General features: G+C 43.9%; 1 protein-coding gene across 1 annotated transcript in view; it reads left to right on the top strand.

Annotated features, from left to right (window-relative positions):
- The first annotated feature begins 2,342 nt into the window (after positions 1-2,342).
- LOC135480351 (nuclear pore complex protein DDB_G0274915-like) overlaps positions 2,343-18,815 on the top strand; it is a 53,140-nt gene continuing 36,667 nt past the window's right edge. The window contains exons 1-6 of the mRNA XM_064760179.1: positions 2,343-2,493; positions 10,583-10,848; positions 11,297-11,473; positions 12,446-12,597; positions 15,471-15,548; positions 16,510-16,553. Of these exons, the coding sequence (XP_064616249.1) occupies positions 2,365-2,493; positions 10,583-10,848; positions 11,297-11,473; positions 12,446-12,597; positions 15,471-15,548; positions 16,510-16,553 (846 nt within the window). The 5' untranslated portion in view covers positions 2,343-2,364. The remainder of the gene's footprint in view (positions 2,494-10,582; positions 10,849-11,296; positions 11,474-12,445; positions 12,598-15,470; positions 15,549-16,509; positions 16,554-18,815) is intronic.

The raw sequence follows: 18,815 nt of genomic DNA, 5'->3' as shown, positions 1-18,815 counted from the left end.
AACACCCATGATATTTTTTCACACGAGTATAGAGAACGCCAAGACATTAGTCCTATACTCAGGCACGTGTGTATGATCAGTCACAGTGGATGGATCACTGAATCTGCAGGTGACTATCTATCTGTCTTCAAACTCTCCACAAGACATCTAGTATTGTGCTAATCTTCTGTCTGTTTTAACCTTTAGCTTGAGCTGTACTGTACTTCATTGAACTTGCCAAATTCATTTATAATGAACGTAATTGAACTGGCCTGCAGATCATGATATGGATTGCGGAACGTCACAAGTAGAAAGCTGATAGGACTATACTGCAGAGCATGATATGGATTGGGGCACATCACAAGTAGACAGCTGATAGGACTGTACTGCAGAGCATGATATGGATTGGGGGACGTCACAATTAGACAGCTGATAGGACTGTACTGCAGAGCATGATATGGATTGCAGGACGTCACAAGTAAACAGCTGATAGGACTATACTGCAGAGCATGACATGGATTGGGGGACATCAGAAGTAGACAGCTGATAGAACTGTACTGCAGAGCATGATATGGATTGCAGGACGTCACAAGTAGACAGCTGGTAGGACTGTACTGCAGAGCATGATATGGATCAGGGACATCAGAAGTAGACAGCTGATAGGACTGTACTGCAGAGCATGATATGGATTGGGGGACATCACAAGTAGACAGCTGATAGGACTGTACTGCCGAAAATGATATGGATTGGGGGATGTCACAAGTAGACAGCTGATAGGACTATACTGCAGAGCATGATATAGATTGGGGGGACGTCACAAGTAGACAGCTGATAGAACTGTACTGCAGAGCATGATGTGGATTGGGGGACATCACAAGTAGACAGCTGATAGGACTGTACTGCAGAGCATGATATGGATTGGGGGATGTCACAAGTAGACAGCTGATCAGACTTCACAGCTCTTCATATGGCAAAATGGAGCACATGCTAGTGACACGTATTGATTTTGGCAGGGTATAACTGGCCTTATTGAACATAAAATGCCATAAAACCAATGATATTCCTTTACACTGAAGGATTTTCTTTCAGGAAAGAAAATAACATTTTTGAATTTTAATTCTGTGTTAAAATTGATTGAAAAATACTTGTGACCTGATGAAAAATGACCCATCATCAGTCTGGTATGATATGCATATACACACCTGTACATATATGACTTAGCTCTGTGGCTGAAATAAAGCTTTCAGTAGTTTATAGGTCTATGTAATCTGTCATCTATAACCAGAAAAAAAAATTGTAAATTACACTTTGTCTCAGGCATTATTTCTTTAGTATTTGGAAAGACATGGCGCTGAGAAGTCCCACATGTAGATCTTACTGGCAGCAGGGGACAGGTCAAAACGACCACTAGCCAAATCATCTGACACAAATAACGCTGCAAAATATGTGCGATATTGGCACTGAACTCCATTAACTTAATCTTTACAAAGCATTTTAACCTCTCAGGATATGTTTAAACAAGATTTTTGGAGCACTTCTGCTTTATCATGTGGTGTTTGACACAACCAGATATACACCTGGAAGCTTAGCTGATGACACAGAGATGAGCGTTTGAAATACTGGCTTCAGTGACAAAGAAAGTTTAGTTTAGTTCAAATCTCTTTTTTGGACACCAAGGTTTTATTTGGTAGCATATGTGTATCTATGAGATCTGCAATCGTGCAGTTGAGAAAGAAATGACTGGTCAGTACTTAGATTTTGTCAGTGTACATTTATTTTCCAAAGGATATGCAATGACTGAGTGAGAATTATACATTAATGGAAATTCTTTCTATTGTCTTCTATGGTGGTGTTGTGGAGGTTTCTCCTCGCATAGCTTACTCATGTTATGCTGTTCAATGTAGTTTTTGGGCACGTCTTTCACTGGCCTCCACTGTTGACTATATGGCTACCAAACTCACATTGTCTACTTGTGACTTATTATTTAGGCTCTGTCGTTGGAAATTACCAAGTGCAAACAGGTTTTGGAGCAAGTCTGAAAGTTGACAAAAACACTAAAAAGGCATTGTATTTTTTAAAAATTGACTTTTACATCTACTCACTTTAAAAAGCATATACCAAACTTTTACTTTTTGAAAGCATGTGATTTCGCTGAACTAGGACTTTATGTCTTCAGTTGCTTGACAAACGTGGATTGAGTGCATGAAATTTTGATGGTGATCCAGATTCGCACTTGGATGCATGTACATGTATCAACCATTTGTCTGTATTGAGAGAATTGTTATATTTAGCTGTGACAGAAGGTTTGTGCTTTGGGATCTTGGCACTGGTAGTGCATTGAATTTTTCTGTTGTCTTTGTACAGCTTGCCCACTTTGAGGAGGAGATGCGAGAAATGAAAGGCAGGTCCCGGGCAATAACCACCCACGTTGGGATTTCGCAAGAGAAGGAGCTTCTAACACGCTGTACAGCCATGATCTGGAAGTTTAACCAGGAACTCAAAGACACCACTCAGGTAGGACAGACCTCTCTATACTGAGACACCACTCAGGTAAGACAGGTTCCTCTGTACACTGTGAATCTAAGACACCACTCAGGTAGCACAAGCCCCTCTGTACACTGAGATACCACTCAGGTAAGAAAGACTCCTCAATACACTGTCAAGCTAGGACGCCACTCAGGTAGGACAGGTTCCTGTGTGCACTGCCAAGCTAACATACCACTCAGATAGGACGGTCTCCTCTGTACACTTCCAAGCTAAAACACCACTCAAGTAGGACAGGTTCCTCGATCTGTACACTGAGACACCACTCAGGTAGGACAGTCTCCTCTGTACACTTCCAAGCTAAAACACCACTCAAGTAAGACAGGTTCCTCGATCTGTACACTGAGACACCACTCAGGTAGGACAGGTTCTTCTGTACACTTCCAAAGTTAGAAACCAATCAGGTAGGCCAGGCTCCTCTGTACACTGCCAAACTAAGACACCACTCAGGTAGGACAGTCTCCTCTGTACACTGACAGCACTAAGGTAGGACAGGTTCCTCTGTACACTGCCAATGCTAAGACACCACTCAGATAGGACAGTCTCCTCTGTACACTTCCAAGCTAAAACACCACTCAAGTAGGACAGGTTCCTCGATCTGTACACTGAGACACCACTCAGGTAGGAGAGGTTACTCTGTACACTTCCAAGCTAAGACACCACTCAGATAGGACAAGCACCTCTGTACACTGAGATACCACTCGGGTAGGACAAGCCCCTCTGTACACTGAGATATACCACTCAGGTAGGAAGGACTCCTCAATACACTGTCAAGCTAAGACACCACTCAGGTAGGACAGGTCCCTCTGTACACTTCCAAGGTAATACACCACTCAGGTAGGACAGTTTCCTGTGTACACTGCCAAGCTAAGACACCACTCAGGTAGGACAGTCTCCTCTGTACACTGTTAAGCTAAGACACCACTCAGGTAGGACAGGTTCCTCTGTACACTGAGACACCACTTGGGTAGAACAGTTTCCTGTGTACACTGCCAAGCTAAGACACCACTCAGGTAGGACAGGTTCTTCTGAACACTTCCAAAGTTAGAAACAACTTAGGTAGGACAGGTTCCTCTGTACACTGCCAAGCTAAGACACCACTCAGATAGGACAGTTTCCTCTGTACACTTCCAAGCTAAGACATCACTCAAGTAGGATAGATTCCTCGATCTGTACACTAAGACACCACTCAGGTAGGAGAGGTTACTCTGTACACTTTCAAGCTAAGACACCACTCAAGTAGGAAAAGTTCATGTGTACACTGAGACACCACTCGAGTAGGGCAGGTTCCTCTGCACACTGCCAAGGTACACGTACATGTAAGACACCACTCTGGTAGGACAGACCACTCTAGACTGAGACACCATTCAGGTAGGACAGGTTCCTCTGTACACTGCCAAGCTAAGACACCACTCAGGTAGGACAGGTTCCTCTGTACACTTCCAAGCTAAGACACCACTCAGGTAGGACAGGTTCCTCTGCACACTGCCAAGCTAAGACACCAGTCAGGTTGGACAGGTTGGTCTGTACATTTTCAAGCTTAGAAACCATTCAGGTAGGACCGTCTCCTCTGTACACTGATACAACACTTAAGTAGGACAGTTTCCTGTGAACAGTGCCAAGCTAAGACACCACTCAGGTAGGACAGGTTCTTCTGAACACTTCCAAAGTTAGAAACAACTCAGGTAGGACAGGTTCCTCTGCACACTTCCAAGCTAAGACACCACTCAGATAGGACAGTCTCCTCTGTACACTGCCAAGCTTAGACACCACTCATGTAAGACAGTCTCCTCTGTACACTTCCAAGCTAAGACACCACTTATATAGAACAATCTCCTCTGCACACTTCCAAGCTAAGACAACACCCAGATAGGACAGTTTCCTCTGTACACTTCCAAGCTAAGACACCACTCAGATAGGACAGTCTCCTCTGTACACTGCCAAGCTTAGACACCACTCATGTAAGACAGTCTCCTCTGTACACTTCCAAGCTAAGACACCACTTATATAGAACAATCTCCTCTGCACACTGCCAAGCTTAGACACCACTTAGGTAGGACAGCCTCCTCTGTACACTTCCAAGCTTAGACACCACTCAAGTAGGATAGGTTCCTCGATCGGTACACTGAGACACCACTCAGGTAGGAGAGGTTACTCTGTACACTTTCAAGCTAAGACACCACTCAAGGAGGAAAAGTTCATGTGTACACTGAGACACCACTCGAGTAGGACAGGTTCCTATGCATACTGCCAAGGTACATGTAAAACACCACTCTGGTAGGACAGACCACTCTACACTGAGACACCACTCAGGTAGGACAGATTTCTCTGTACACTGCCAAGCTAAGACACCACTCAGGTAGGACAGGTTTCTCTGTACACTTCCAAACTTAGACACCACTTATGTAAGACAGTGTCCTCTGTACACTGATACACCACTCAGGTAAAACAGGTTCCTATGTACACTGCCAAGCTAAGGCAGCACTAAGGTAGGACAGGTTCCACTGTGCACTGCCAACCTAAGACACCACTCACGTAGGACAGGTTCTTCTGCACACTGTCAAGCTAAGACACCACTCAGGTGGGACAGTCTCCTCTGTACACTGCCAAGCTAAGACACCACTCAGGTTGGACAGGTTGGTCTGTACATTTTCAAGCTTAGAAACCACTCAGGTAGGACCGTCTCCTCTGTACACTTATACAACACTCAAGTAGGACAGTTTCCTGTGTACACTGCCAAGCTAAGACACCACTCAGGTAGGACAGGTTCTTCTGAACACTTCCAAAGTTAGAAACAACTCAAGTAGGACAGGTTCCTATGTACACTTCCAAGCTAAGACACCACTTAGGTAGAACAGTTTCTTCTGTACACTTCCAAGCCAAGACATCACTCAAGTAGGATACATTCCTTGATCTGTACACTGAGACACCACTCAAGGAGGAAAAGTTCATGTGTACACTGAGACACCACTCGAGTAGGACAGGTTCCTATGCATACTGCCAAGGTACATGTAAAACACCTCTCTGGTAGGACAGACCGCTCTACACTGAGACACCACTCAGGTAGGACAGGTTCCTCTGTACACTGCCAAGCTAAGACACCACTCAGGTAGGACAGGTTCCTCTGTACACTTCCAAGCTAAGACACCACTCAGGTAGGAGAGGTTACTCTGTACACCTCCAAGCTAAGACACCACTCAGATAGGACAAGCACCTCTGTACACTGAGATACCACTCGGGTAGGACAAGCCCCTCTGTACACTGAGATATACCACTCAGGCAGGAAGGACTCCTCAATACACTGTCAAGCTAAGACACCACTCAGGTAGGACAGGTCCCTCTGTACACTTCCAAGCTTTGACACCACTCGAGTAGGGCTGTACACTGAGACACCACTTGGGTAGAACAGTTTCCTGTGTACACTGCCAAGCTAAGACACCACTCAGGTAGGACAGGTTCCTCTGCACACTGCCAAGCTAAGACGCCACTCAGGGAGGACAGGTTCCTCTGTGCACTGATACACCACTCAGGTAAGACAGGTTTCTCTGTACACTGCCAACCTAAGACACCACTCAGGTAGGACAGTTTCCTGTGTACACTGCCAAGCTAAGACACCACTCAGGTGGGACAGTCTCCTCTGTACACTGCCAAGCTAAGACACCACTCAGGTAGGACAGGTTCCTCTGTACACTTTCAAGCTTAGAAACCATTCAGGTAGGACCGTCTCCTCTGTACACTGATACAACACTCTGCACACTGCCAAGCTAAGACGCCACTCAGGCAGGACAGGTTCCTCTGTACACAAAGACACCATTGGTGACAGTTTGAAGTATATAGTTTGATGCAGGTGAAGTTGGTGATAGCTTTTAGTGGATAGTTTTATGCAGGTGAAGTTTGTTGATAGCTTTTAGTGGATAGTTTTATGCAGGTGAAGTTTGGTGATGGCTTTTAGTGGATAGTTTAATGCAGGTGAAGTTTGGTGATGGCTTTTAGTGGATAGTTTAATGCAGGTGAAGTTTGGTGATAGTTTCCAGCGTATAGTTTGATGAGACTGAAGTTTGGTGATGTCTGGAGTGTGTAGTGTAGTATAGGTGAAGTTAACTGATAGCTTTGAGTGTATAGTTTGATGCAGACGAATTCTAGTGGTAGTCTGGAGAGTATAGTTTAGTGATAGTATGGAGTGTTTACTTCATTGATAGTCTGGAGTGTACAGTTTAATGAAAGTCTGGAGTGTGTAGTTTGGTACAGATGAAGTTTGGTGATAGTCTGGAGTGTATAGTTTAGTGATAGTATGGCGTGTATAGTTTAGTGATAGTCTGGAGTGTATAGTTTAGTGATAGTCTGGAGTGTTTACTTCAGTGATAGTCTGGAGTGTTTACTTCAGTGATAGTCTGGAGTGTACAGTTTAGTGAAAGTCTGGAGTGTGTAGTTTGGTACAGATGAAGTTTGGTGATAGTCTGGAGTGTATAGTTTAGTGATAGTCTGGAGTGTTTAGTTTAGTGATAGTCTATAGTGTATAGTTCATTGATAGTCTGGAGTGTATAGTTTAATGATAGTCTGGAGTGTATAGTTTAGTGATAGTCTAAAGTGTATAGTTTAGTGATAGTTTACCGCGTATAGTTTAGTGATAGTCTGAAGTGTATAGTTCATTGATAATCTGGAGTGTATAGTTTAGTGATAGTCTGGAGTGTATAGTTTAGTGATAGTCTGGAGTGTATAGTTTAGTAATAGTTTACCGCGTATAGTTTAGTGATAGTCTGAAGTGTATAGTTCATTGATAATCTGGAGTGTATAGTTTAGTGATAGTCTGGAGTGTATAGTTTAGTGATAGTCTGGAGTGTATAGTTCATTGCTAATCTGGAGTGTATAGTTTAGTGATAGCCTGGAGTGTATAGTTTTGTGATAGTCTGGAGTGTATAGTTTAGTGATAGCCTGGAGTGTATAGTTTTGTGATAGTCTGGAGTGTATAGTCTAGTGATAGTCTGGAGTGTATAGTTCATTGATAGTCTGGAGTGTATAGTTTAGTGATAGTCTGAAGTGTATAGTTTAGTGATAGTCTGGAGTGTATAGTTTAGTGATAGCCTGGAGTGTGTAGTTTAGTGATAGTCTGGAGTGTATAGTTTAGTTATAGTCTGGAGTGTATAATTTAGTGATACTCTGGAGTGTATAGTTTAGTGGTAGTTTGCAGCATATAATTTAGTGATACTCTGGAGTGTATAGTTTTGTGATAGTCTGGAGTGTATAGTTTTGTGATAGTCTGGAGTGTATAGTTTTGTGATAGTCTGGAGTGTATAGTTTTGTGATAGTCTGGGTATAGTTTTGTGATAGTCTGGAGTGTATAGTTCAGTGATAATCTGGAGTGTATAGTTTAGTGATAGTCTGGATAGTGCAGTTTATTGCAGGTGAATTTTCGTGATTGTCTGCAGTGTATAGTTCAATGATAGTCTAGAGTGTATAGTTAAGTGATAGTCTGGAGTGTATGGTTTAGTGATAGTTTACAGCGTATTGTTTAGTGATACTCTGGAGTGTATAGTTCAGTGATAGTCTGGAGTGTATAGTTTAGTAATAGTCTGAAGTGTGCAGTTTATTGCAGGTGAATTTTCGTGATAGTCTGCAATGTATAGTTTAACAGGGTGCGCACAGTCCTTGAAGCGCATTGAACTGCTTGAAAAATACAATTTGATTTTCAAGTACTTGAAAGCCCTTAAAAGAGACAAATACTCCTGAAAACGCCTTGAAAAGCTTAGTTTGTCCCAAACTTAAATATTGTCTGCTGACAGCCAAGTCAGGAGATAATTTTCCCATAATCAGGGCTTCCGCTGGCACTCGCCATTGTTGCAAATTCAGAACAATTTTTTGACATGGCGATAAAATTTGAAAAATTGCGAATGTTTTTGGCGACAAATTTATTTACTTAAGAAGAAATACAAACATTATACACATCCACCATGAGAGTTTTCATTGCTTGAAATCATTTTTGTTAATTAACGCATGTGATCATGGCATTGTGGGGATGCCTTTCATCGCCAGTTTTGAAGAAAAAAAAATTATCAAGAGAGATAAATCAACGTAGAGTAACACCTGTAAATGAAGCTAACTCCCATGAAAAATTTAAACTTTTCCACTTAATAAACTATTTTTATTGGATCCGAATTAAATTAAATTGTACGCTGGTTTTCTCCTGTCAGACGGTGTTACTCCAATGTACTGATCATAATGTTGCATTTAAATAGAATTTACAAAGTAATTGCATAACAAATTTTTCTGATAGAGGAAATTACATTTTACTAGGATTTTACAGAAAGGTTAAAGAAAGGATTGATTTTTTATTCAAAAAAACAAAAACATGCTGCCAAGCATTGGTCCATTATTTTGAGGGCAATTGTTCTAAATGTAACGTTTGATAAACTCCAGACCTACAAGTCATGGCCTCTAAGGAAGTATGGGTAAAGAAAAATAGTATTTACTACAAAATCTGATGAGTGGCTAAAGTTACTGGCTAAAAATATACTGACCCAGAGGAAGCCCTGCATAATGATATATGGCATTCATTTTTTTACTGAGCCAAGGCCAGGTCAAAGAATGTGTCGCATTACAGAGGTGAAGGGTAGATATTTCTTGCAAAAGCAAGCGTTCCATTCATTATACATGCATGCGAATTAAAGCATCTATAATTCAGACTTAAAATATAGTCTATAATTTGCACCATAGTATGTTTAACTGGCCTTGAAAATGACAAAAAAACTCCATGAATTTCATTTTCACATACCTGTAATAACCCTGTTTAATGCAGGTGAAGTTTACTGATAACTTTGAGTGTATAGTTTGATTCAGACGAAGCCTAGTGGTAGTCTGAAGTGTATAGTTTGGTGCAGGTGAAGTTTGGTGATAGTCTGGATGTATAGTTTAGTGTGTTGTTTGGTGCAGATGAAGTTTGCTGATAGTTTTGAGTGTATAGTTCGATGCAGGTGAAGTTTGTTGATATCTTTAAGTGTATAATTCGATGTAGACAAAGTCTAGTGAGAGTCTGGAGTGTATTGTTTATTGATAGTCTGGAGTGTATAGTTTAATGCAGGTGAAGTTTGTTGATGTCTTTGAATGTATAGTTTGATACAGACAAAGTCTAGTGATAGTGGTGAGTGTATAGTTTAGTGATAGTCTGGAGTGTATAGTTTAATGCAGGTGAAGTTTGTTGATATCTTTAAGTGTATAGTTCAATGAAGACAAAGTATAGTGAGAGTCTGGAGTGTATAGTCTATTGATAGTCTGGAGTGTATAGTTTATTGATAGTCTGGAGTGTATAGTTTAATGCAGGTGAAGTTTGTTGATATCTTTAAGTGTATGGTTCAATGAAGACAAAATATAGTGAGAGTCTGGAGTGTATAGTTTATTGATAGTCTGGAGTGTATAGTTTATTGATAGTTTAGAGTGTATAGTTTAATGCAGGTGAAGTTTGTCAATATCTTTAAGTGTATAGTTCCATGAAGACAAAGTCTAGTGATAGTGTGGAGTGTATAGTTTAGTGATAGTGTGGGGTGTATACTTTAGTGATAGTCTGGAGTGTATAGTTTGGTGCAGGTGAAGTTTGTTGATATCTTTGAGTGTATAGTTTAATACAGACAAAGTCTAGTGATAGTGTGGAGTGTATAGTTTAGTGATAGTCTGGAGTGTATAGTTTGGTGCAGGTGAAGTTTGTTGATATGTTTGAGTGTATAGAATGATGCAGAAGATGTCTTGTGATAGTCTGGAGTGTATAGTTTAATGCAGGTGAAGTTTGTTGATATCTTTGAGTGTGTAGAATGATGCAGAAGACGTCTTGTGATAGTCTGGAGTGTATAGTTTGATGCAGGTGAAGTGTGTTGATGTCTTTGAATGTATAGTTTGATACAGACAAAGTCTAGTGATAGTGTGGAGTGTATAGTTTAGTGATAGTCTGGAGTGTATAGTTTGGTGCAGGTGAAGTTTGTTGATATCTTTGAGTGTGTAGAATGATGCAGAAGACGTCTCGTGATAGTCTGGAGTGTATAGTTTGATTCAGATGAAGTTTTGTGGTTGATAGAATCAGCATAAAGAGATCTCCGACATGAAGGCACAAACTCTGGACATGTTTTGTTCTGTGGAGCAATGCCGGATGAAGCTAGAGCGGAACCGGGACCAACATTACCGAGAGCTGCTGCAGGCGCGTGGCCTGGACCCTAGCAGCGTTCAGAAGCAGCGACATCTGCAGCGTCAGTACCAGTTTGTGGAGAACACACTGCGTGACGTGGAGCTCGTGCTGGATCACCAGTGGCAGGAGTACCAGGAGCAGAAAAACACCAAGAACAGGTGAGAGGTCACTGAGGCTTGTTCATGTTTAGAATGCAGTTTATACACAATCAAGTGATGTGGACCTGATAATGATGTTAGTAACTACATCAAAATCGTGTTAATAAACCAAGAAGTTATTGTATATATGAATATATATCCATAAAAAAGACTTTTCCAGTGTACCTTCTTTCCAACTTCTAAATGCCACTCAAACATGTCAGTATATACGTGTATGTATACATCACAGATGTGAGATGAAAGTGTCCATCAGTCGAACTACACGAATCCTCTGTGTTCAGTATCTCTGTTTGTCTTTCTCTCACGATATGACCACCTTTCTTCCTCTCCCTGTTATGCCTGAATTGTTCCTGAAACACAGTGGTAAGGAAAATGTCACGTATGTCATGCCCATGTATGACTGGAACTACATGGAGCATTCATGTTATCATTTGACTTTATTTTGAAGAGGCCTCCGTGTGCCGAGAAGTGACTTGCTTTATAGGACGGTGAAAAGTAACCAGTCCTTGATTTCATCTCAGCAGAGGAAGCTGGACACGGTGAGAGAAAAATTGAAGCAACTCCAGTTGTTCAGCAATACCTCACCTCAAGACCACCGAAATCTCAACACAGTGAGGGGTGAGAGGTAAGATTTGAGACTGTGTTTGTGGCAAGTGAGAGGTGAGATATGACATTGTCTTTGTCATGAGTAAAAGGTAAGATATGAGATTGTCTTTGTCATGAGTAAAAGGTAAGATGATTGTCTGTGTGATAAGTGAAAGGTAAGATATGAGATTGTCTGTGATGGGTGAGAGGGGAGATATGAGATTGTCTTTGTGGCCAGTAAGAGGTAAGACATGAGATTGTCTGTGTGATAAGTGAGAGGTAAAATATGAGATTGTCTTTTTGATGAGTGAGGTAAGATATGAAATTGTCTTTGTGACTAGAGAGAGATAAGATGCATCTGAGATTGTCTTTGTGGCAATTGAGAGGTAAAATATGAGATTGCCTGTGTGGCTAGTGAGAGGTAAGATATGAGAGTGTCTTTGTCACCAGAGAGGTAAGATATGAGATTGTGTTTGTGACGAGGGAGAGGTAAGATATGAGATTGTCTCTGACGAGAAAGTGGTAGGACATAAGATTGTCTTTGTGACGAAAGAGAGGTAAGATATCAGATTGTCTTTGTGACGAGAAAGAGGCAAGATATCAGATTGTCTTTGTGATGAGAGAAAGGTAAGATCTTAGATTGTCTTTATGATGAGAGAAAGGTAAGATCTTAGATTATCTTTGTGACGAGAGAGAGGTAAGATATGAGATTGTCTTTGTGACGAGAGAGAGGTAAGATATGAGATTGTCTTTGTGACGAGAGAGAGCCAATATATGAGAGTGTCTGTGACGAGAGAGAGGCAACATATGAGAGTGTCTTTGTGACGAGAGAGATTAAATATGAGATTGTCTTTATAACGATTGAGAGATAAGATATTAGATTGTCTGACGAGAGTGAGATAAGATAGGATATAGTTTGACGTGAGGTAAGATATGAGATTGTCTGTGATGAGAGATATGACCTTGTCTGTGTGTATTTAATATTTTTCTGTATTTTCTTTCATGCATTTAGGGAAGTAGATCTGTACTCGCTGTATGTGCCAGAGATACCCTCACCTGTCTTCACAGGCTCAAAGACTCGCTGTTTGAACCCTGACAAAGTCGACAAGCTGCGTGAATATCTGTGTAACAGATCTGTCACAAAGATTAAGTCCACCCGCCCATGTAAGTTTGTGGAAGCTGTTAGAACAGCATACATTGCTGTCTGCTGAGGCTGCCTGGTCTCCTCCTCCTGCAAGCCTAACCACAGTTGTACAGACCTTATTGTCAGGTACCTGGCCACCGACAGTGCTGGTTTCCTCTGCCTACAAACCTAATTGCAGTTGTACAGACCTTATCGTCAGATACCTGGCCACCGACAATGCTGGTTTCCTCTGCCTACAAACCTAATTGCAGTTGTACAGACCTTATCGCCAGGTACCTGGCCACCTACAGTGCTGGTTTCCTCTGCCTACAAACATAATCGCAGTTGTACGGACCTGATCGTCAGATACCTGGCCACCGACAGTGCTGGTTTCCTCTGCCTACAAACCTAATCGCAGTTGTACAGACCTTATCGTCAGATACCTGGCCACCAACAGTGCTGGTTTCCTCTGCTACAAACCTAATCGCAGTTGTACAGACCTTATCGTCAGATACCTGGCCACCGACAGTGCTGGTTTCCTCTGCCTATAAACCTAACCACAGTTGTACAGACCTTATCGTCAGATACCTGGCCACAGACAGTGCTGGTTTTCTCTGCCCACAAACCTAATCGCAGTTGTACAGACCTTATCGTCAGGTACCTGGCCACCTACAGTGCTGGTTTCCTCTGCCTATAAACCTAACCACAGTTGTACAGATCTTATCGTCAGATACCTGGCCACCGACAGTGCTGGTTTCCTCTGTCTATAAACCTAACCACAGTTGTACAGACCTTATCGTCAGATACCTGGCCACCGACAGTGCTGGTTTCCTCTGCCTACAAACCTAATCGCAGTTGTACAGACCTTATCGTCAGGTACCTGGCCAAGGACAGTACTGGTTTCCTCTCCCTACAAACCTAATCGCAGTTGTACAGACCTTATCGTCAGGTACCTGGCCACCAACAGTGCTGGTTTTCTCTGCCAACAAACCTAATCGCAGTTGCACAGACCCTATCGTCAGATACCTGGCCACCGACAGTGCTGGTTTCCTCTGCCTATAAACCTAACCACAGTTGTACAGACCTTATCGTCAGATACCTGGCCACAGACAGTGCTGGTTTCCTCTGCCTACAAACCTAATCGCAGTTGTACAGACCTTATCGTCAGGTACCTGGCCACCAACAGTTCTGGTTTCCTCTCCCTACAAACCTAATCGCAGTTGTACAGACCTTATCGTCAGATAACTGGCCACTGACAGTGCTGGTTTCCTCTGCCTATAAACCTAACCACAGTTGTACAGACCTTATCGTCAGATACCTGGCCACCGACAGTGCTGGTTTCCTCTGCCTACAAACCTAATCGCAGTTGTACAGACCTTATCGTCAGATACCTGGCCACCTACAGTGCTGGTTTCCTCTGCCTATAAACTTAACCACAGTTGTACAGACCTTATCGTCAGATACCTGGCCACCGACAGTGCTGGTTTCCTCTGCCTACAAACCTAATCGCAGTTGTACAGACCTTATCGTCAGATACCTGGCCACCGACAGTGCTGGTTTCCTCTGCCTATAAACCTAACCACAGTTGTACAGATCTTATCGTCAGATACCTGGCCACAGACAGTGCTGGTTTCCTCTGCCTACAAACCTAATCGCAGTTGTACAGACCTTATCGTCAGGTACCTGGCCACCTACAGTGCTGTCTGCTGAGGCCGCCTGGTCTACTCACGGTATAAAGCTAACCACAATTGTACAGACCTTACTATCAGGTACCTGGCCACCTACAGTGCTGTCTGCTGAGACCGCCTGGTCTGCTCACAGTATAAAGCTAACCACAATTGTACAGACCTTACTATCAGGTACCTGGCCACCTACAGTGCTGTCTGCTGAGACCGCCTGGTCTGCTCACAGTATAAAGCTAACCACAGTTGTACAGACCTTACTATCAGGTACCTGGCCACCTACAGTGCTGTCTGCTGAGGCGGCCTGGTCTACTCACGGTATAAAGCTAACCACAGTTGTACAGACCTTACTATCAGGTACCTGGCCACCTACAGTGCTGTCTGCTGAGGCGGCCTGGTCTACTCACGGTATAAAGCTAACCACAATTGTACAGACCTTACTATCAGGTACCTGGCCACCTACAGTGCTGTCTGCTGAGGCCGCCTGGTCTACTCACAGTATAAAGCTAACCACAATTGTACAGACCTTACTATCAGGTACCTGGCCACCTACAATGCTGTCTGCTGAGGCCGCCTGGTCTACTCACGGTATAAAGCTAACCACAGTTGTACAGACCTTACTATCAGGTACCTGGCCACCTACAATGCTGTCTGCTGAGGCGGCCTGGTCTACTCACGGTATAAAGCTAACCACAGTTGTACAGACCTTACTATCAGGTACCTGGCCACCTACAGTGCTGTCTGCTGAGGCGGCCTGGTCTACTCACAGTATAAAGCTAACCACAATTGTACAGACCTTACTATCAGGTACCTGACCACCTACAGTGCTGTCTGCTGAGGCCGCCTGGTCTACTCACGGTATAAAGCTAACCACAGTTGTACAGACCTTACTATCAGGTACCTGGCCACCTACAGTGCTGTCTGCTGAGGAGGCCTGGTCTGCTTACGGTATAACGCTAATCACAGTTGTACAGACCTAACTATCAGGTACCTGGCCTCATACATGTACAGCGTACATACGGCGTACAGTGATATCTGCTGGGAATGTCTGGTCATGCACTACCAAGCCTAACTGCTGTTCTACAAGTGAAATATTCTTGATAATGGCACTGTTAGTCGTAAAGTTTCCCACTATTTACATGTTTTCTTTTTCTCTGCACATGATCAAAAAACTCTGTGTCTTTTGGCTTTTTACTGTCAATTTACCATTTTTTCTTTTATGTTTCTTGCAGCCAACTGGCCATTGTCAAAGATTGTAGCAGCATCCATGAACAGGGAAAGGTCTGATGTCTCAAGTCCTGATGACACAGGTTTGGATTGATTTTAGTCACTATCCTGACCACCAGAGAAAGTACCCAATATGGTTCTTACCACCAAAGACAGTACACCACATGCTACTGGCCACCAAAAACAGTATACCACATGCTACTGGCCACCAAAGACAGTACACCACATGCTTCTGACCCACTAACAACAGTACACCACATGCATCTGACTACCACCAACAGTACACTACATGCTTCTGACCCACACACAACGCTACACCACATTCTTTTGACCACCAAAGACCGCGCACCACATGTTTCTCACCACCAAAAACAGTGTACCACATGCTTCTGAAAAACACACCACATTTCTGACCACCAAAAACAGTACACCATGTTTCTGACCACCAAATACAGTACACCACATGCTATTGACCACCATAAACAGAACACCACATACGTCTAACCACCTAAAACAGTACTCCACATGCTTCTGACCACCAAAGACAGTATACCTTATGTTTCTGACCCACCGACAACAGCACAATCAGTATCACAAAAGACAGTACACCACATGCTTCTAGTCACTAAAGACATTACACCACATGCTTGTGGCAACCAAAAATAGTACACCACATGCTACTGACCACAAAAGACAGTGTACCACATGCTTCTGAACACCAAATACAGGTACATGTACCAGATCCTTCTAGCAACCAAATACTTGAAGCCCTTTGCTAGTCTAGTTCCTCTACATGTTGGTATGTAGTACAGATGTATATGTCTGTCATCACCTCAACCAGGCTAACCCAGTACATGTGCATAAGCTACATCTTATTGTTGTCATGAGATGATCCAGAATATCAAGGTTGATACACAGCCTTTTTTTGTTTTTTTCAAGGACAATATGACCTTGAAAACGTGCATTCTGTTCACTTTTATATATACATATGTATAACTACAGGTTATTAAGGGTCATTTAAAATGTCATCATCATATTTTTCAGAGCCTGGGTTTCCCATGATCAGAAGACAGAATTCAGCACCGATGGTAAGAATGATGCATGTGCTTTTGTCTGTGATTTTGTGAAGGACGCATATACTAACATGAATGTTCACTGATCCTTTGTTATTCATGTAGTTGCCTTCCAGAAAGGACAGCCAGTGGGGATTTACTCAACCACAGCCGTTTACAGATGGCAGGCCAAGATGGTAAAGGTGGGTTCTTTACCATCAGGCCAGGATGGTAAAGGTGCGTTCTTAGCATGTAGGATGTATTGGTGCTTCTCTTCGCTCCACTGCCTGAGGGGCAGGTTGGTAAAGGTGGGTTGTTGGCCTGCAGGGGATGTATTGGTGCTTCTCTTCATTTCAAAGGTGGGTTTTTGGCCTGTGGGATGTGTTGGTGCTTCTCTTCACTCCACAGACTGCAGGCCAGGACGGTATAGGTGGGTTCTTGGCCTGCGGGGGATGTATTGGTACTTCTATTCACTCCACAGACTGCAGGCCAGGACAGTAAAGGTGGAGTTTTGGCGCTGTGTTGGTGCTTCTCTTCACTATACCCACTGAAAGCCAGGACAGTAGAGGTGGGTTCTTGGCCTATGGGATGTGTTGGTCCCTCTTCACTCCACAGACTGCATGCCAGGATGGTGAAGGAGCGTTCTTAGCCTGTGGGATGTCTTGGTGCTTCTCTTCACTCCACAGACTGCAGGCCAGGATGGTGAAGGTGGGTTCTTAGCCTGTGGGATGTGTGGGTGCTTCTCTTCACTCTACAGACTAAAGGCCAGGATGATAAAGGTGGATTTTTGGCCTGTGGGATGTGTTGGCGCTTCTCTTTACTCCACAGACTGCAGGGCAGGTTGGTAAAGGTGGGTTCTTGGCCTGCAGGGGATGTATTGGTGCTTCTCTTCACTCCATAGACTGCAGGCCAGGATGGTGAAGGAGTGTTCTTAGCCTGTGGGATGTATTGGTGCTTCTCTTCACTCCATAGACTGCAGGCCAGGATGGTGAAGGAGTGTTCTTAGCCTGTGGGATGTATTGGTGCTTCACTTCACTCCACAGACTGCAGGCCAGGACAGTATAGGTGGGTTCTTGGCCTGCGGGGGATGTATTGGTGCTTCTCTTCACTCTACAGAGTTCAGGCCAGGACAGTAAAGGTGGAGTTTTGGCGCTGTGTTGGTGCTTCTTTTCACTATACCCACTGAAAGCCGGGACAGTAGAGGTGGGTTCTTGGCCTATGGGATGTATTGGTGCTTCTCTTCGCTCCACTGCCTGCGGGGCATGTTGGAAAAGGTGGGCTCTTGGCCTGCAGGGGATTTATTGGTGCTTCTCTTCACTCCACAGACTGCAGGCCAGGACAGTAGAGGTGGGTTCTTGACCTGTGGGATGTATTGGTGCTTCTCTTCGCTCCACTGCCTGCGGGGCATGTTGGAAAAGGTGGGCTCTTGGCCTGCAGGGGATGTATTGGTGCTTCACTTCACTCCACAGACTGCAGGCCAGGACAGTATAGGTGGGTTCTTGGCCTGCGGGGGATGTATTGGTGCTTCTCTTCACTCTACAGAGTTCAGGCCAGGACAGTAAAGGTGGAGTTTTGGCGCTGTGTTGGTGCTTCTTTTCACTATACCCACTGAAAGCCGGGACAGTAGAGGTGGGTTCTTGGCCTATGGGATGTATTGGTGCTTCTCTTCGCTCCACTGCCTGCGGGGCATGTTGGAAAAGGTGGGCTCTTGGCCTGCAGGGGATGTATTGGTGCTTCTCTTCACTCCACAGACTGCATGCCAGGACAGTAAAGGTGGGTTCTTGGCCTGTGGGATGTATTGGTGCTTCTCTTCGCTCCACTGCCTGCGGGGCATGTTGGAAAAGGTGGGCTCTTGGCCTGCAGGGGATGTATTGGTGCTTCTCTTCACTCCACAGACTGCAGGCCAGGACAGTAGAGGTGGGTTCTTGGCCTGTGGGATGTATTGGTGCTTCTCTTCGCTCCACTGCCTGCGGGGCGTATTGGTAAAGGTGGGCTCTTGGCCTGCAGGGGATGTATTGGTGCTTCTCTTCACTCCACAGACTGCATGCCAGGATGGTGAAGGAGCATTCTTAGCCTATGGGATGTGTTGGTCCCTCTTCACTCCACAGACTGCATGCCAGGATGGTGAAGGAGCGTTCTTAGCCTGTGGGATGTGTTGGTGCTTCTCTTCACTCCACAGACTGCAGGCCAGGATGGTGAAGGTGGGTTCTTAGCCTGTGGGATGTGTGGGTGCTTCTCTTCACTCTACAGACTAAAGGCCAGGATGATAAAGGTGGATTTTTGGCCTGTGGGATGTGT

The sequence above is a fragment of the Liolophura sinensis genome, chromosome 13, assembly GCF_032854445.1.
Source record: "Liolophura sinensis isolate JHLJ2023 chromosome 13, CUHK_Ljap_v2, whole genome shotgun sequence".
NCBI lineage: Eukaryota > Metazoa > Mollusca > Polyplacophora > Chitonida > Chitonidae > Liolophura > Liolophura sinensis.
This window is presented reverse-complemented; position numbering and strand designations above follow the sequence as displayed.